This window comes from Sorex fumeus, unplaced genomic scaffold (assembly GCF_029834395.1).
Source record: "Sorex fumeus unplaced genomic scaffold, SorFum_2.1 ptg000044l, whole genome shotgun sequence".
Classification (NCBI taxonomy): domain Eukaryota; kingdom Metazoa; phylum Chordata; class Mammalia; order Eulipotyphla; family Soricidae; genus Sorex; species Sorex fumeus.
In genome coordinates this window covers 20,282,750-20,302,810 of record NW_026606101.1, presented here as the reverse complement: position 1 = coordinate 20,302,810, position 20,061 = coordinate 20,282,750, and the positions used below count along the sequence as shown (strand labels likewise).

Below are 20,061 nucleotides of genomic sequence, written 5' to 3'. Positions count from 1 at the left end.
ATTACATACATGTGCATTATTCACCTGAAAATCTAAACTGTCTCTACTAAAGATGTGGAGACTTTTTTTTTTTTCTCACTTTTTGGGTCACAGCTGGAGTTGCACAGGGGTTACTCCTGGCTCATGCACTCAGTAATTACTCCTGGTGGTGCTCGGGGGACCATATGGGATGCTGGGGATTGAACCAGGGTCAGCTGCGTGCAAGGCAAACACCCTACCCGCTGTGCTATTGCTCCAGCCCCAGATGTGGAGTCTTATGCAAAGGAAAGTTTAGACATCGCATCTTGCAAATGCAGATTTTCCATCTTATTGGCTCCACCATTATCTCTCTCTGGCATCTGAGCCTCTTCTTCTCAGGTGCCAGTTAAAAATACTTAAGCCTTGCAATAGCACAGTGGGTAGGGCATTTGCCTTGTACGCGGCCGACCTGGGTTCGATTCCTAGCATCCCATATGGTCTCCCAAGCACCGCCAGGAGTGATTCCTGAGTGCATGAGCCAGGTGTAACCCCTGAGCATCGCTAGGTGTGACCCCCCCCCAAAAAAAAGAAAAAAAAAAAAGCAAACCTTAAGCCTTGAACATGTCTTAGGAACCCAAACTGTCATTTAAAGGTGATTCTTCTAAACAAATTCAATACTTCCTTCTATAGTAAATGCTGGTGAATAAAAAAGTTTCAACTTACAACTCTGAAGATGAAAACTTAGCTAACTTAAAACTTTCAACTACTGTGAAGAGTCACAAAAATGCTAGACTCCTTGCAGCCTATCAAATATCTGTAAACAGCTGTTATGTCCTATTGCCTATTTCTTCAGCTGTTCACCCCAATGGTCCAGTGTTTGTCCAGAACAAATTCCCATTTAGTGACATTCATTTTCACAAAGACCTAACCACAAGGCTCCTGGCACAGTTCAAACTGGGAACATCAACTCTTTATTCTACATTGTGTGTGTCCATTAAAGCATAACAGATACTATGCCAAAGCTAAGGTTCATTAGCTTTTATTACCATATTAAATTTGCCTTTAAAAATGTCCTAAGAAAAAGCTTGCTAAAGGAAATCAAATAATTTGGTATAAGGCAGAAATTCTATCATGTTTCTTCTACCTCTGCACCCTCCTCTGTAGGCTGTGCTCACAGTACTCCTCTAAAATACTCTTTTAAAACAGGCACTAACTCTCAAACACAGATACTGCTTTATTTATTGGGCCACCCCAGTAATGCTCCTGTGGTGCTGAAAAGAAAGTATTTCATGGCATGTGCTTTACACTTGAGCAAACCCCACTCCCTGTGCCCCCAAGCCCCAGTTTATTTTTTGAGGGAATCATGCCATGTATTGTCCTTTGTTTTCTCCTCTAACAATATGGCTTGAAGATCTATTTGAACACATTTATTTGAATGACAATAGAGAAATTAATAATGGATGCAAGAAATCATTTAGACATTTTGCTATGTAAAAAGACACTGCCTTTTATTTCCCTTTTCTGCTAGTATAATATGATCATGAACATCCTTGCACAAATACATCTTAGTGCAGACGAGTTCTCTGTCCAGTCTTGAAAGTTAGATCAGAGAGAGCGAGCATTTAAAATCTGCCATATCTTCCTTCTGCACTGTACAAGTCAACCTCCCTGAATGTAATCTAGACTCTAGATTATATAGAATGTAATCAAGACTCTAGATTACATAGAATGTAATCTAGACTCTAGATTACATAGAATGTAATCTATGACTCTATACCTTTACCAACTTGATATCTTAAAAAGTTTTTTAAGGCACATATGCTGCCCAAGCCCATGTGCTGCTTGCACCCACGTGGCCGAGCATATGTGGTGTCTGAGCACATGTGTCGCCCGCATCTTGAAATGTGTACTTTTGTGCTTTCATGTCTAATGTTGGGGTATGTGTAGGGGCTCTCTCCATCCTTGGAGAAGCCCGCATTCTCTCTTGAGCGCATTACTCTCTCTCCCTCCCCCGCCCCCACACTCTCTCTTCCCCTCCACACCTTTAAAAGACCTCCAAATAAAATCTATTTACTTAAAAAAAAAAGAAAGGTTTTCAAATCTGATAGGCCCCAAAACAGTGGTGAGTTTTAAATCTATATATCACTAGTCATCACCACCACAACAACAAATCGGAATTTTTTGTTAAACCATTTTTTCCCCTGAGAATTACAAAATTTTCTACTGCATTTTTCCTTTTAGTTCACAAATTGGGCTGGAGCAATTGCACAGCGGGTAGGGCGTTTGCCTTGCACGCAGCCAACATAGCCGACCCGAGTTCGATTCCTCCGCCCCTCTCGGAGAGCCTGGCAAGCTACTGAGAGTATCTTGCCCGCATGGCAAAGCCTGGCAAGCTACCCGTGGCATATTCAATATGCCAAACACAGTAACAAGTCTCACAATGTTATTGGGCTCGCTTGGGCAAATCGATGAACAACGGGAGGACAGTGACAGTGACAGTTCATAAATTAGTAGAAACTTTTTTTGTCCCCCCCCCACAGCTGCGATTACTTTTTTTGGGGCCACACTGTGATGACATCTGTGACCAGAGGTTACTCCTGCCTCTGTACTCAGAAATTACTCTTGATGGTGCCTGGGGAACCAGATGGGATGCCTGGATAGAGCCTGGGCCTGCCATGTGCAAGGCAAGTGCCCTCCCCACCGTGCTCTCTCTCTGGCCCTGAAGCTCTTTTATAGTATGAAAAATTCTATGTGAAAAATTCTGTTTTTTCCAATTGCCCATTTTCCTTCAGCATCATTTGTCAGACATATTTAATATGTTAATGTATTTACTATCTTGTTAACTATTCTGGTGTCTGAACTTATGTTCTGTTTGGTTTCCACAACTGAAAGAGTATTCTGTGATAGAATGCACAAATTGGGAGTATTTTGTTCTGTGTTGTTATTATTACTCTTTTCCTTTCCCAGTGCTGACTGATTCAAGCATAATCAATATCTGACCCAAACTATGACAAATGGATTCTATTTCCCAGGATTTTGAAATCCATGAAGACACAGGTTTCTCTAGGAAGCCCTGGGTGCGGCTTCCTCTACCCAAGGCTGTGTAGTCTAATACAGTTTCTGGTTCTGCCAGCCTCCCAGTGTTTTCCCAACTACACCACCTGATTTTGTGCTTAACTTGTCAACTTCTTTTGTTTTCATATGAAAGAGCTCAACCAGCTTAACAGCTAGTAGTACCACAGAGAATGGGCTGCAGTTCAAAGTCCATTTAGAAAAACGCAGGTGATATGAACTTAATTTTTGGGTTCAGATGAAGGGGAAAGCACTGTAGCACTGTCCTCCCGTTGTCCTTCGATTTGCTCGAGTGGGCCCAGTAAAGTCTCCATTGTGAGACTGGTTGTTACTGTGTTTGGCATATTGAATACGTCACGGGTAGCTTACCAGGCTTTGCCGGGCGCAGGCTCAATACTCTCGGTAGCTTGCCGGGCTCTCCGAGAGGGGTGGAGGAATTGAACCCAGGAAAAGAACTGTTAATTCCCAGGATGAGAAACGTAGCTCAAAACTGTGTAACAGATACTTCAGATACTGCCTGTAGTTACCTGGGATATGTTGAAACAGGTAATAAAGGAGGGGGAGGGACTACTAAATAAAAGATGAGAAATGTTGAAACCAAAGAGGATTCCTTAATACTAGATAACAAAGTAAGAAAAAGTCCACCTCCAATATCAAATACTCATTTCCATAGATAGCATAAGACTCAAGTCCCTCTACCCCTCAGGGTCCAGAAAAAAATCATGCCTGAAAAGCACTGTATCCTTGGCTTTTCCTACATATACCTTTTTTTATGGTTTGGGGGCCTCACCCAGAGGTGCTCAGGGCTTACTCCTGGCTCTGCACTCAGGAATCACTGCTGGCAGTTCACAGGAGACCATATGGGAAGCCAGGAATCAAACCTGGGTCAGCCATGTGCCCTACATGCTGTACTCCAGCCCCTTGGCCTTTCATACTGAACTACCCGTCTGAGAACCGCTGGGAAGGGTCTCTCTCAGACTCTCTGAACAGTGCTCAGGAGGCCCCCAAACAAACAACAACAACAACAAAAGGCACTCCTATGACCATGCTTTGCATCCTGCGGAACCAAATATGAATATTTGAGAATTCCGTTAACTTTAATATCAATTGCTTTTTTTTATTTGCTGGATTTGATTTTTCGGTTTTGGGTCACATCTGGTGGTGCTTAGGGGACCATATGTGGTGCTGGGGATTAAACTCAGATCAATTTTGTGCAAGGTAAGTGCCCTATCTGCTGTACTACTATCTCTCTGGCCTGCTTTCCTGGATTTTATGCTATCCCTTGGTTTGGTATTGATTTGCTAGATTTTAATATCAATATAATTCACATCTTCCCTAAATTTAAATTACTCATTGAAAAATGGCTTTAAGTTAGACAACTGAAATGATATGGAAAGGAATTTGAGAAAATTAACTTCTAAAATTTTCTACTATGTTCTTAAACATATCTAACTTTCACATTAGAACTGTTGACAATTATCTTTCGTTTTTCCTTTGATTTTTGCTTTTCTGAGTCACACTAGGAGTTGCCTGGGGAACTAAATGTGCTGGGATCTAACCAAGGGCTACTGCACGCAAAACATGCCTTCAGCCCACTGAGCTTATCTGGCCCACACCAATCTCTTATCACTCCTGGATGATCAGGATACACAAGCATAACCAGACTGGGCTGGAGTAATAGTACAGTGGGTAGGGCTTTTGCCTTGCATGCAGTCGATCCGGGTCTGATCCTTGGCATCTCATATGGTTCCCTAAGAACCACCAGGAGTGATTCATGGCTGCAGAGTCAGGTGTGTCCCCGCCCCGCCCCCAAAAAGAAAACAAGCATAACCTGATCTTCAAAGTGACATATGTAAACAAGGGAGAAAAGGACAGAGCTAATACCTAAAACAAAACACAGGAATTTACTGATTTGGATCATTAAAAATTACAGAAATAAGTTGTTGATACAGATTTGGGGGATATTACACCAAAGAAGGCAGAGCATATTTTTTAGTTAAGGACAAAATGCTGGTTATGGTATGGTGAACAAGGCTAGCCCAAGAAACCTGGAATAAGGCAATAGGCTACAACAGAAAAATAGAAAAACTTTAGCACATTAGAGGAGAGCAATGTTACACGGGATCCTTCCAACTCGACCTTCCAACCAACACCTTCATCATATTCCTGATGGAACCAACATGTGCTTTGATTATACTGGAGAGGAAAGTATGGACTTCAAAATGGGATGATTTTTTTCGGGGATGGAGCAGGGTGGATCAGACCACAACCAGCGGTGTTAAGGATCTACTTCTGGCTGTAGGTTCAGTGGACCCCAGGAGGTGCTGGGAATTAAACTGGAGACAGCTGCAAGCAAGGCAGATGCCTTTAACCCCTGTACTATTTCTCTGGACCCCCAAACAAGGTTACTTATTTTAATATGATGGAAGGAACATCAGAAATGACAGTTATCAGGTTCACATAATTCAGATTATGAATAATTCATTGATCCCAGAAATGAAAGTGGTAGGCAGTGAGGCGAGCTAAGCTGAACCAGCCCAGGTCTGCCCTAATTAGACTGTATGGTAGAGAAATGGTCACTTCTCATCCAGGTCTGGGTGAGTTCACAAACCCAGAATCTTTCAATGGTGGGTGATGAGAATGAAGAACCCTGCTATGGCATAGGAACACTTACATACATGAAAACTTCTTCCGGGGCCGGAAGATAGGACATTAGGAAGGGCATTTGCCTTGCATACAGCCGACCCAGGTTTGATCCCCAGCATCCCATATGGTTCACCAGAGCACCTCCAGGAGTAATTCCTGAGTGCAGAGCCAGAAGTAAACCCTGGGCATCGCTGGGTGTGACAAAAAAGACAAAAAAAAAAAAAAAAAAAAAAAAAAAAAGAAGAAGAAACCTTCCTTATCATCCCTAAAAAAAAAAATTGACAGCCATTTATCTTGGTGAACCTGAAAATATATCTTTTGGGTTCTACTGGGGTTCTGGTCTTGAGCTAATTTCCAGGAATCCCAGATGCCACTAATTTGAGCTAGTTAGAATGGAGTCTTTGCAGACCAAACAACGGTAGGGATTTTAGTCTGAATTAGCTTCACATTAGGAATTATGTCTTTCCCAATGTATGTTTTGAAACAGATCTCTACAGCAAACAACTGAATACTCATACCAGCTCTAAACATTTTAATAGACAAACAGCAGGAACAAATAAAAGTGGTTTAGAGCAATTGCCTAAGTCCCTATCTGAGTAAAGGAGATGCTAAGTGCTACAGAAACTCAAAAGTTATACAATAATCCTGAGATAATTTAAATACCTGTGGTTATTAAATTATCTGATGGTATGTTCAGAGTTATCAATTAACTGTTGTTTAGCAAAGTTGTATATTCTATTTCCTACAGTTATGATAATGCTCAGTATCTACAAATCAGCTTTTAATGAAGGCCGGAGAGTTAGTACAGTGGGCAAGGCACTTTCCTTGCATGTTGCCAACCTGGGTTCCATCCCCAAGTGCACAGCCTAGAGCACCACAAGGTGTGGCCCCAAAGCAAACAAAAACAAAAGTTTTTAATGAGATAAATAAAAAGTTTCTTCCCCTTTACAAAGACTGAATGAAAGTTTTCCTTTCTCACCCCAGTGATATAGACCCTGACACCTATTTGCTGTGACCTGACTCACTGGGATTTTTATTTCAAATGACATCATCTGACTAGACTGATGATGTCAAACTGATAGGACTTGAAGAGTAGGGAGTTGTAAATTTTATACGCATGCATTAAATTTAGTAAAATAAATAAAAAGGTTTGCTACCTCAAGTTTGCTGAAAGTCATAGTCCTACGGCAAGTCACGATTTCCCCTCTGAGATGAAGGTTAAGTTGCTTGCTGCTCTTTGAAACCTCCATTCAGAAGGTGTGGTATTAATTGAGCCATTTTGGGAACAGCACATATAACATGCTGGAAATCCAGGGGCAATTTATTTGTGACCAGAAAAGCCTCCTTAGTTGACAGAAGTCACAGAAAAATTGGTTGTGGTAGGAGTCTATGAGTTTCTAAATGTCTGTATTAAGGCTGAGCAGGAGAAACATGAGGAGAAACTTTACATTTGGGGACAAGATCTTGATCCAGTCAGCATGATAAAGTTTCCTGGTTTAGCACAGAGCTTTAATGGAGATTGTAAGCCCCTGTTTGGAGGTTCTAGCAAGGGAGCGCAGCTACTCGTATACCCTCGACCAAAGACCGGTCCGTCTCTATTCGGGGAAGGCCGTCCTCTTCGACCGAGTGTGGGGCTTCGGGAGGGACGCACATGGAGCGGTGAGGGAGGAAGGGGACACCCGCCTAGCCAGCCAGATCAGCCGAATCAAACCTGGCGATCAATGGGGTGACAGATGTCGCAGCCAGATCGCTCTCACATTCTGGGGCTGGAGCAATAGCACAGCGGTAGGGCGTTTGCCTTGCGCACAGCCAGCCTGGCCGAGCCCGGTTCCATTCCTCCGCCCTCTCGGAGAGCCCGGCAAACTACCGAGAGTATCTCGCCTGCACAGCAAAGCCTGGCAAGCTACCCATGACGTATTCGATATGCCAAACACAGTAACAACAAGTCTCAAAATGAAGACATTACTGGGCCCACTAGAGCAAATCAATGAACAATGGGAGGACAGGCTACAGTAAGCCCCCAAGATATTAGATATCAAAAATAACTACAAATGCACATCGCCAACTGTTAGGGGATTCCATAAACCATAAATCTGAATATACTGCTTTAGTCGTTCCCTCTATTCTCCATATCACAAAACGTGATTCTTGTCAAAATGCAAGTTTTACTTCATTACTCTCTATTTCCTTGAGCTATTCAGTGGACAAACAGATGTAAATGGCTTCCTCTTTTCCTTCCTGCGATTAGGGTTCCTATTCTGTGGGCTTGTATGCTTATCCACATGACTCAAAAATAATCTGGATTGGTAAAGCCATTTGTAATCCTTCAGTTGCAACAAGAAACAATCTATATATCATTTCTATAACTGACTTGAGATGGAATATATGACATGGGAAGTCTCCAAAAGTTTTTTTCGGTTTTCCTCACCAATAAAAGGAAACACACAAGAAAAAAAAATTTACTGCCTATATTCCCAGAATCTATTCTGGTCTCCCCAGATGTGATTCTTAAGAGATGAGCCAGAGCCATTTTGTTCCAAAATACAAACTGACTGGTCCGTGGTTTTCTAATTCTCTCATGAAAAAATGAGATCTACGGCCTGGCCCAGTCATCTAGTTCCACCTCTAACTACTCCAGTGGGGCACTTTGCCCTTCAAACACACACAAACCTGTTTTAACTTTTTGAGTTTGCATGTTCCTCACCTATCCTATCCTCATTACTGATAAGTCTGCTTCTGCTATTTCCAGTGCCTGGATTGCTCCCCATCCGCTTTTTCCTGGTGCACTTGCCTATAATTAGGTCTCAACTGAAAGATCATTTTCTGATCTGGAATCAGAACTGGCTGGCTGAGATCACCAATTGATAGAATAACAATCACGTTCTACTTTACAGAGGGCATTATGTAACCGCAGGCTTAAACACCCAGGATGAGACCAGTTCTCTGCAATCACTATGGTTCGCATTTTCCACAATGATCTATTTACTCCTCTTGATCCTGCCCTGGACTCTAAAAGGCCACCTGCAACCAGTGCATAACAATTCTCTGTGAATTGTAACTGCTGTTTGAACTTAAAAGTTACTTTGTTGTTTGATGGTTTTCCTTACTGAACAGTGAATTCCTGAGTAGGAATTGGATCCATTTTTTATCCTCATCAAATTCACAGTATCTAGAGTGCTACCTGGTAGACATTAGAGATTTGATAAGAACTTTAATCAAACAAAAGAAATAACAGATGAGAGGATGAATGGATGGATGCATGAGTGGATGGATAGATAAGCAGGTGAGGAAGGTGAGGCAAATCATTTTTCACTTCCTGTCAATGATCACACAGGAGAGGACTCAGATTACCTTGGTAAACATTTCTCACCTTTTTATCTATTAGAAACTTGTTTACTACCGCATGACTCAAAAAGTCTGACCTTGGTTTGCCATCCCCCTGTTGGTATACCAATCTTGACAGAACTCACGTTGAATTCCTCTCTGAAGAGCTTATTATCATCTGCCATTCGCCGGTTGATTTCCTCTTCCAACTTGTCCACAGGCAGGGGTGGGTACTTCCTGTTAGTGCTGGGGGACCTGGCCAGAAGTGGTACACTCTGGGGTTCTGCAGTGTACAAGAGCGAAGGTGTGTTAGGTACCTTCAGGGGCCCAGCCCTTTCTCAAGAAATTAAATGTGAAATTCCACCTAATGGAACAGGACTCCCAAGAGCTAGAGGTGCTCTCTCCATTTGTTTTTCCTTTTAAATGGATGAGAAATCCCCCAATATTCTTTTCCATGAAGGTTCCCCATGCCTTAAAGGGTGGCTTACCCACATCCTCAGTGCGACCGTTGGATAAGCGGAAAGAATTAGAATGACTCCCAGCTTGCTTGTATTTCTTAAACCTAATGAGAAAAGGTTCACAGTGATAAACTAAGCATAGCGGCAGAGGAAGTCAGTCACTGACTTTATAGTTCTACCTATTAACTCAGCTTTTTAAGATCATCTTTATCAAGTAATCAGGCTTGTTAAGAGACAGGCCCTGCTGAAGCAGCTCCATTTCGTGGTGGCTGAGTGCCTTAGAATGTTCCTACTCACCCTCAGTACACAAAAAACCCAGCCCAGGAGCCACCATGCAGTCCTCGTTTCAGGACTCACTGGAAATTACAGCAACACCAGGTGAGAAGGGAAGAATGAATGGAATACAGTGGGAAGAGACAGGAAAAGCACATCAAACAAAAATCCTGCTATTTCCTAGTGCAACCTGGTAGCCTGGGGGAGAAGCCCAGAACTTAAGACTGAGTAAGCATAGGTCTGGCAAGAACTCTCCTAGTGGAACGGCAGAGACACCTGCCAAACCATAGAAGTATAAAGATCCCCCCCCCCTTTTTTTAAAAATTTCTCCAGGAGAAAAGAGAGCACAAAACAGGTGGATCCATATATATAGAAGGCCAGAGTTAAACCCAATCAATGCACCTTCTCCTCTCCCTTGGGTTCATTTTCCTTGTCTTTGCTCCTGATTTTGAGCAGGAACAATCTTAGAGTACCCTGTAATGCTCATGACTTACATGGTTCAGTTTAGCAGCCCAGGCTGGGGGCCACCAAGGGGGGTTGGGGAAGTTTCAAGTAGGCCTGGTTGAGCATGTAATCTCCATTGGAGCTATTTCTGTTTTCTTTTCTTTTGTTAAATTAAAACACTGTGATTACCAAGTTGTTCATAATATAGGTGTTTCAGGCATTCAATGTTCCAACACCAGCTCACCACCAGTGCACACTTCCCTCCATCACTGCCCCAGTTTTTCACCCCTCTCAAATCTCCCCCGTAGCAGACCTAAGCAAGATTTACTTCATATTGCTTGTTACAACAAAATAGCAAATGGAATGACCAGAAAATAGATTAATAAAAGTGAATTTGTGGGAATTGTTATATCTCACAATAGTGTTAGTAGAGTCACTGTCTGAGGATTTACTGAGCTGTTTGGTGCTAGTTGAGCCTTCTGTATTAGTTTTTGCTCATTGAGCTTGGTGGTCTTCTGTGCAATTTCCCCATCAAATTTGCTGTGCTTCTACTGGGCTGTCAGTACTGTGAAACATAGAGGGGTTGTCACATGGCTTGCATGTAGGCCTGTGCTGCAGGAGCGAGGAAGCTGGGCTGTTTATATGGTGGAGGAGGCTAGGTGTGGTGGCTGCTGCTGGGCCCAGCAGGAAGGGAGGGAACTTGACTGTCCCCAATCCGGGAAGGTTGCAGGAGTTTCATCCCACAGAACCTACTTGGGGTTATTTGGAGGCTTGGTGGTTTGCTCTATTTCTTGTTTCGTTGAGGGTTCTTTTTTTTGGGGGGGGGGGGTTACACTGGCATTGCTCTGTGCTTACTCCTGGCAGTGCTTGGGGGCCATATGTGGTACCAGGGATTGAACCCTGGTAGGTTGTGGGCAAGGCAAGCATGCTACCCACAGTACTGTCGCTTTTGCCAATCTACCGGGGCATTCTTAGAGGATACTTCAATACTGTCAGATTTGAAGATCTTGAAATACCCATCTGTAATCACACTGACTGTGGCTTCTCATCTCAATCTCCCAACCATCATCTTGAACTTCAGTTGAACAGAAATTGAATAATAGGAGCTCAGATAGATAGCAAATAAAGGGTGGGGCAGGATCTTGGGGAAGAAAATACAGAACTTTGTTGTTTTGTTACTGGACCACAACATGTTGTGTTAAGGTTCTGCCTTATTCCTAGCTCTGTAGCTCAGGGATCGCTCCTAGCAGGGCTTTGGGAACCACATGTAGTGCTGGAAATTGAACTGGGGTTAGCTGCATGCAAGGCAAGTGTCTTAAACCCTGTACTAGTGCTCCATCCAGAGCTTCCATCTTCCTACTTCTAACAGAATTTTAGTATAAATAGACTAAAAGTGACTACACTTGCCTTTCCTGTTCATTGTTCTTAAGACTACTGAGAAACTGAAGCACTACTGAAACAGTCTAAGATACTACAGATTAAGCATTTCCTTGCTTACCTTAACATGTATAGCACTATGATAATGAACACAATCACTAACAGAGAGGACAGGGCCACCATCACTGCAATAATTGGCGTCTCATCTGAAATCAAGAGAAGAAACATGTCAGAATTATCATGTGCAACAGAGGGCTAGAACTGGCAGCTCAGGGAAACTTCCTGAAGCAAAAGGGTTCAATTAATACTTCTTTCATGGCAGGACATGGACAAATGACAGTGACACAGAGGTACAAACAAAATCTCCCACTGCTACCCATCCCATGGTTAATGGAGGGAAGCAGTGCAAGGACCTAGAAAGACAGACTTACCCTGTCTCTGACATATACATGTTTCCCTCCGAAGCATGAGCACTCACTGTAGGCAGAAGCTTTGCTTTACTCACTGCTAAAGAGCCTAGAGCTATGCTTGACACATAAAAAAAAAATCTAAGTATTTTATTTTATTATTATTTTTTCATCTAAGTATTTTAAACCATGAATATATCCAATCCTAATGGCAAGCTGTGTGCATGGAAACAATCTATTCTCTCTAGATTTCATCTAGAAGAAAAGGGGAGAGGAAGAGACAAGGACAAGTGCCATAAATATATACCCCAATGGTTTCCTGTCAGAGAACACTCTTCCTTATTTATCCATTGGTTCTGGGTTTCACCCGGCAATTCTCAGGGGTTACTCCTGGCATTGCAATCAGGCATGACTCCTGGCGGTGCTCGAAAAATCACATGAGAAACTGGGAATCAAACCTGGGTTGGTTGCATACAAGGCAAGTACCTAACTCAATGTACTACCTCTCCAGCCTTATCATTCCTAAGTTATACAAGGAGACATTACTAGGGTCTTCCAAAAAATGCTGAGTGATTTCTCTCTCTCTCTCTCTCTCTGGTGCTTGGGCGCTACTCCTGGTGGGATGTTTAGGGGCTACTCCCCAAGATGCCAGGGATCAAATCCAAGGCACCATATGCAAATTATAACCTCTAGCCCTTTAATTTACTCCTTGGCCCTAGGATATTCTTTTCCCACAGCTACTTTTTAATTTTTTTGTTTTTGGGTCACACCCAGCGACAGCACAGCGGTAGGGCATTTCCCTTGTGTGCAGCCAGCTTGGCCGAGCCGGGTTCGATTCCTCTGCCCCTCTTGGAGAGCCCAGAAAGCTACCGAGAGTATCTCGCCTACACGGCAAAGCCTGGCAAGGTACCCATGACGTATTCAATATGCCAAACACAGTAACAAGAAGTCTCAAAATGGAGACGTTACTGGGCTCGCTACAGCAAATTGATGAACAATGGGAGGGCAGTGCTACAGTGCGATGCACAGGAGTTACTCCTAGCTCATACACTCAGGAATTACTCCTGGCAGTGCTCGGGGGACCATATGGGATGCTGGGAATCGAACCCAGATCGGCCATGTGCAAGGCAAATGCCCAACCTGCTGTGCTATCACTCCAAACCCCACCCCACAGCTACTTTTATCATAACCCCAACTAAGTCAATACCTGGCTTGGACATATAGCACCTTTCCCTCCATTCCACAGGTTCTAGCTCCATTTCCAATCAGTACTCAAGTCTTTTTCATGGCAGTTCACAAGGTACTGAGTCCTCTTTCTCCACTCTACCAGCTCCTTGACTCTAGCACAAACACCACCAGTCTGAGCTTGTGGTGATGATCTCCATTTGTATCCTGCTAAAAGGGGTGGTATGTTCCTACATGCAAAGACCAATCCTGCATGTATGCTCTGCGCTATAGCCAATACTGTCACCTCAAAGATGTCTTCCAGATTTTATTTTCCCTCCTCCAATAGCCCAATGACTCTCTTTACAGCTAACACATCAGAACAATTGTCTTATAAAACAGTTGTTTTCTCTAACCCAAACCTCCTGGTATTCTTAAATCAATTTTGCTAGACTCCTATACTCAGAGATCTATTTAAACTGCCCATCAAGGACACCAAGGTAAGTAAAGGTAAAGGCCCTCCCGTTGATGGTCGATTTGCTCGAGCGGGCCCAGTAATGTCTCCATTGGAGACTTTGTTGTTACTGTGTTTGGCATATCGAATACTCTCGGTAGCTTGCCGGGCTCTCCGAGAGGGGCGGAGGAATCGAACTCGGGTCGGCCATGTTGGCCGCTTGGAAGACGAACACCCTACCCGCTGTGCTATCGCTCCAGCCCCATCAAGGACACCAGTGAATGACAAATCTAAAGGGAAATGTTTTCATGCAGTTTAATACTGTGTGATTGGAAGGTTTTGAGCAGGAACACCAGATATACACTCTTTTCAAAAATCAGTTTAACTGACTCATAAGCAGCAGTCATGAGGAGTCAGCAAGATACTAATTTCTTCTTTGTGGTAAGAAGTTCTTTCATAAAGAAACATAAACAAAAGGAGATCAACAGCTAGAGGCAGATATGGGGTAGAGGCTGTAGATTTCTTCTGGGGGGAAGGAACACATCCAGTGGTGCTCAGAGACTCATCCTGGCTCTGTGCTCAGGACTAACTCCTGGCCAGGCTGGGGAACCATATGGGGAGCCAGGGATTGAACCTAGGTTGGCCATATGCAAGACACCTACCAGTTTTACTATCTCTCCAGCCCCAAGGAATAGAGAATTAAAAATAAATTTTTTAGGAGTTATTACTCCTTATGTCTTTGCTGATGGCAATTTTCAAACATAAGAAGCATCTCATATTAAAATGAGCAACAAAACTGGCTGACTAAGTGCTCTTCTAATTTTCATACTATCTCTTGGCAACTTTATCTGATTGTCTCTTACTATTTGTTCCTTTTCCAATACATCACTGACATCTGAATCCCTCAGGACTTGGTCATGACACTCATCTCTGTATCTAGTTGGCCAGATCAGACAAATGGCTGATGTACAAATGATATGCTAGCAATTCTCACATTTTTATTGAGTAGCAGTGCCTCTTTTCTGATCTCACTTTCCAACTACTTACACACAATTTCCACTTTAAATTTCACAGGCCAGGCAGGAGCGATAGTTCAGCGGGTAGGGCACGCGGCTGATCTGGGTTCAATCCCTGGCATCCTATACAGTCCCCCAAGCACCACCAGGAGTAATTTCTGAGTGCAGAGCCAGGAGTAACCCCTGAGCATCCCCAGGTATGAACCAAAAAGCCAAAAAAAAAAATTAAAATTGAAATGTCACAGGCAGGAGCCAGAGAGATAGAAGGCTTAAAATGCATTCCTTGCACGTGGCTGACCCTGGTTCAATCCCTGAGATCACATGGGTGATGAACACCACTGGGTGATGACCTGGAGGTACCTGAGCACTCCCTAGGTTGGCCTGGGAATTCCTGACATTGCAGGATCTGAGCAGGACCATACAGCACCATTTTTCATGTCCTCACACTGAACCACAGGTCTGGTGGGCTGAGAATCACTGAGAAGGGCCCCGGATTTCCTGAGCACTGCTTAGAGGCTACCCCACCACTATCACAAACCTTTTTTCACTGGTAGTGAAAAAACTGTGTGTAAAATCTTTTCTTTACCTTTCAATAACTAGCATCTACCTTCTCTGTTAAGGTACGAGATGTAGAAATTTCTTTTCTTTCTCCTGCTTATTCTCTATGTCCAATCCTCCAGCTGCACAAATAATGTGTTTTGGGAATACACCCAACACCTCAGATTTGCTGCTGATTTTCCATTTTGTTTCACTTTGTTGGACTGCCAATATAGTCCAAATCTTTGTCCACTCACAAATGGACCCCAGTAAGTCTGTCTTCTGACAACTCATTCTCCACAAAGAAGAATAATATATAAGAAAGCAAATCAGATCCTATCGCCTCTTACTATAAAACCTCTAGAAGGTTTCCCAAGACTCTGGAATAAAATCCAAGAATCTTATCCTGGCCAACAATCTCCCTCATTTGGTCTCCTCTTACCCTATCATCTTCCACTCTTTACTAGCTCATGAACCTTTAGTTAGTGACATTCTTTCACACTGAGTTCATTCCCTCCTTCGGCCTTTAAATATATTCCTTTTGTTTTACATAATCATCCTTTTTTTGTTTGCTTTGTTTTGAGGTTACACCCAGCAATGCTCTGGGCTTACTCCAGTCTCTACACTCGGGAATCACTCCTGGCAGTGTTCGAAGACCATATGGGATGCCAGGAACCAGACCCAAGTCAGTCACATACATGGAAGGCAAGTGCCCTACTGGCTGTACTATCGGTCCAGCCCCATCTTCCATTCTTTGCCTGACTAACTGCTAGTCATCAGCTCCCAGTTTTAAGTGTTACTTTCCCTAAAGGGGTCTTTTCTGACTCAATACTAAATTAGGATCCTCAGTCTGAGTTTTCCTATCTGTAGACTTAGTTATTCTAAAGCTTAAATGGGAATATCCATATAAAACTCTTGGTACAGTTAACTAACATTTATTATATACTCAGTCAATGCTGGCTATTTTGGGGAGGGGGTTACACCCAGCAATGCACAGGAATTACTCCTGGCAGTGCTCAGGGGACCATATGGGATGCTGGGAATCGAACCTGGGTGGGGTGCATTAAAGACAAACGCCCTACTTGCTGTGCTATGGCTCCAGCCCCAACACTGGCTATTTTTAAAAAATTATTGTCACAAAGCACTGTTGTTTTCCTTAATAATGCCTCTCATACTTTGTAACTGTATATTTATCTGACTGTTACTGATTAAAGATTGTCCCATCCTTATAAAGGCTACAGTGGCAAGAATTATGTATCTGCTTTCTCATATATACCTAAAACTAGCACTAAATACTGTATTATACTGAATAACAGAATTAAAGATTTATCATTAAATATGTGTTAAGTGTCAATAACAGTACATTGAAATGACAAGATAATCTCTTTGGAGGGGAGGGGGTTGGTTTTTGAGCCACACCCATTATTGATTAGGGAACTACATGGGATCTTGGGGATCAAACCTGGGTCAGGTTCATGCAAGGCAAAAGCCCTACTCACTTTACTATCTCTCTGGCCCCAGAAATGGAAACATTACTAACGAATTAATAGCTTATCTGGAAGGTAGCAAAAAGTAGGCTTTGTGCTCAGGGATCCCTCAAGGTGGTGCTACTGGGATTTGAACTGGAGCTGGCCCCTTGCCTGGCACCTGATCAATCCCATGCTCAATACCTACCACATATGGTCCCCAAAGCACTGCCACAAGTTACTCCTGAGCACAGAGGAAGGAGCAAACCCTGAGCAGGGTGTCCCCAAATTAAAAAAAAATTAATTGCATATATTGTTAAACTCTGTTATGTAAAAGCTTTTTGGGTCACACCCAGCGATGTTCAAGGGTTATTCCTGGCTCTGCACTCAGGAGTAACTCCTGGCAGTGCTTGGGGGACCATATGGGATGCCAGGGATTGAACCTGGGTTGGCGAGTGCAAGGCAAACACCCTACACACTGTACTATCGCTCCAGCCCTAAACTTTCTTACTTGTACAGAAGAGGCCACAGCATTCAAACTCTATATACTTTTCATTTCATTTCAGAATTATCACTACATGCCACTGTTTTTGTTATTGTTTTTAAATTTATACCAGGGCTCTTCAATCTTGCACAGGTATCATTTTAGACTAGATGTTATGAGTGGCTATTGTGTGCACTATGCATGTGCACTAGGCACTTGTCCTACTAAATCTTACTAGCAAATTTCCAACTAGAAAAAACCTCTTTTTTGTTTTGGGGCCACACGTTATGAGGCTCAGAGGCTACTCCTGGCTTTGCACTCAGGAATTACTCCTGGCAGCACTCTGGGGACCATAGGGCATGCAAGGGATCAAACCTGGGTGGGTTGTGTAAAAGGCAAGTGGCCTACCCACTGTATACTGACAAATACCTCAGGAAAAGAAGGTAGGAAATAGTTTGAGTTAAGAACTACTGGGTCTAGAGAGCTGAAGCGACAATACAGCATTGTAAGGCATTTGCCTTGCATATTGCTGACCCAGGTTTTGTCCCCAGCATCCCATATGGTCCCCCAAGCCTACCAAGAGTGATCCCTGAGCACAGCTAAAAAAAAAAATACTGAACCAAGGAACTATTGGCATCCTTTATTTGCTGTCTGGTACTTCTTGGTAACCCAGTTACTGGGGGAGAGGTGAGCAACTCCTGCACACCAAACTGGAAGTACCCCCAAGCACAACCCTGTAAAACCTCCAACAAACAAAAAGAATCACTAATCTACACCTTCCTCACTGGATTTTTTTTTTTTTTTATCATTTTTGTTTTGCTTTTTGGGCCACACCTGGTCGTGGTCAGGAATCACTTCTGGAGGGGTTCAGAGGACCATGTGGGGGTGGTGGAGATCAACTCGGTTAGCAGTGTGCAAGGCAAGTGCAACGCTCTAGCCCCCGACTTTTTCAGTTTTAGTGCTCCTATATCCCTGACTGCCTGCAGTTGCTTGCAGTGCTGGTGATCAGAGAGTAGAGCTGTCACGACTGCATCTGATTCCTGGGCAGCACCAGGGACTGAATTTGTGACATTACACTTGCAAGGCAGGTGTTCTAAATTAGATATTCCTCTGGACCTCCCTCCCATTAGATTATTTAAAAAAAATCTTAAAATAAATCATTTCAACTCAGTATGGATCACAGAGAGCTAAGAATTAAGAACATAATCACAATGCTGTTATTCAATTAATAAAAGCAGCACTAATTCCTTAATATCATCTAACACATAGCTACTATTTAAACACCACTAATCACCTCATAAATGTCTGTTTTGAGGTGAAATTCAGATCGTCTACATGTTGTTCCTGAATGCTAGGCATACTAGACTCACAAAGGATTTCCTGGGTGGGCCCCAAAGACAAAGCAGAAAAAAAAAGTGGTGCCTGACGCAATTCCAGGAAGTCACAGAGATGAAGGGGAAAAGAGGAAAAAATGGTAGGTTTGTCTATAGGGTAAGAGTCCCAACTTCCTAACCTATGACTGGATCGTTGGTTTACTATATGCCCTTCTTTGTCCTCCTGAAGGGACACCTCAATGAGCATATTCCAGTTCCCAGAATGCTCCAGCTCAACCAGAGTTTTGAAGGGGACTTTCACAAATACCAAGGTTAGCAATGGGAAAAAAGTACTTGCCAAAATGGAATAAATCTTTAAAAAATATACATATATATTGCAATTTGGGCCAGTAGAGTATAGCGGGTAAGGCATTTGCCTTGTATGTGGTTGATCCAGGTTCAATCCCCAGCATCACATATGGTCCCAAAAGCAACACCAGGAATAATTCCTGAGTGTAGAGCCAGGAGTAACCCCTGAGCATTGCTGGGTTGCCCCTAAACCAAAAAAAATAACTTCCCCCAAATATATAAAATTTAGTAATTTTTGCAGAGGAACTGCATTAATAAAAATCCCTGATGGGGTCAGGGGACCACATGAGGTGCTGGGGATTGAACCCAGGTTGGCTATATGCAAGGCGAATGAACTCCCTATCAGCACCTACCCTCTGTACTATGTCTCTAGGCTCAAAACTTTTGAAACCTTAGATTAAAATTAACCAATTAAACAGTTCCAGCAGAAGAAAGAGGATTTCCTAAAGAGAAACAAAAATCAGATACATATGATTGCTCATTTGAAACAACACTACTCTAAGTTGATGGCACACTAACAAATGTTTAGAAAGGATTTTGAACTTAAAGAGTTATTTATCTAACCAAATACTTTATTATGGGGTTAAAAGAAAGCTGTGTCAGGGTTTGGGGACCAGATAAATATGTGAGTTCAAATCCCTACTATCTTACTCCGCAGTGTGACAATCTTTTAGAATGCTTTACAAAATACAAATATATCATTAGGTTTTGCCTCTCAGAGTTAATGAAGATTTAAAAGAGCAGCAGTAGGAACTGGGGATGGGCTCGATGGCAGAACTTCTGTTTCAGGTGTTTGAGGCTCTGGGTTTTGTCTGAGAACAAAAGAAAGGAAAGGAAAAGAAGGAAAAGCAGGAAGGGAGGATAAGGAATACTGGGGGGTGAGTGTGTGAAACAGATGACAGTGGGGAACAGATACAAAGATTTTTCCCAGGCACTGTAAAACAAAAACAAAAGAAAAGAGATGTAAGCTTCTAGTTATAAGTCATGGGAATGTAATACATGGCAGCTACAGTTAACAATGCTTTGCTAGACAGTTGAAAATTGCTGAGAAGATTTAAAAATTTTTTTCATTGTCAAGAAAAAAACACAGTGATGGACATTACACACTGTAATGAACATTTCTCATTAAAAGCAACCATCAAATCATTGTCATAATCAAACTATTATGTACTGTGCCTTAAAACTAACACTGTATGTTAATTATAACTCAGTTAAAAAAAAAAAAGCAAGATTTGTAAAAGACCCAATGTGATGGTAAAAGATTTGCTCTTGGCATCTAGAAGCTTACATGCTAGCAGA

The 20,061-nt window shown here is 42.6% G+C and overlaps 1 protein-coding gene across 4 annotated transcripts in view; it reads right to left on the bottom strand.

Annotated features, from left to right (window-relative positions):
• Positions 1–20,061, bottom strand: part of PTPRA (protein tyrosine phosphatase receptor type A) — a 140,050-nt gene that overhangs the window by 30,931 nt on the left and 89,058 nt on the right. For all 4 annotated transcript variants that reach the window (XM_056121203.1, XM_056121200.1, XM_056121201.1 and 1 more), the window contains 3 exons: positions 11,674–11,758; positions 9,489–9,562; positions 9,147–9,283 (listed from right to left, as the gene is read on the bottom strand). In XM_056121203.1, the coding sequence (XP_055977178.1) occupies positions 9,147–9,283; positions 9,489–9,562; positions 11,674–11,758 (296 nt within the window). The remainder of the gene's footprint in view (positions 1–9,146; positions 9,284–9,488; positions 9,563–11,673; positions 11,759–20,061) is intronic.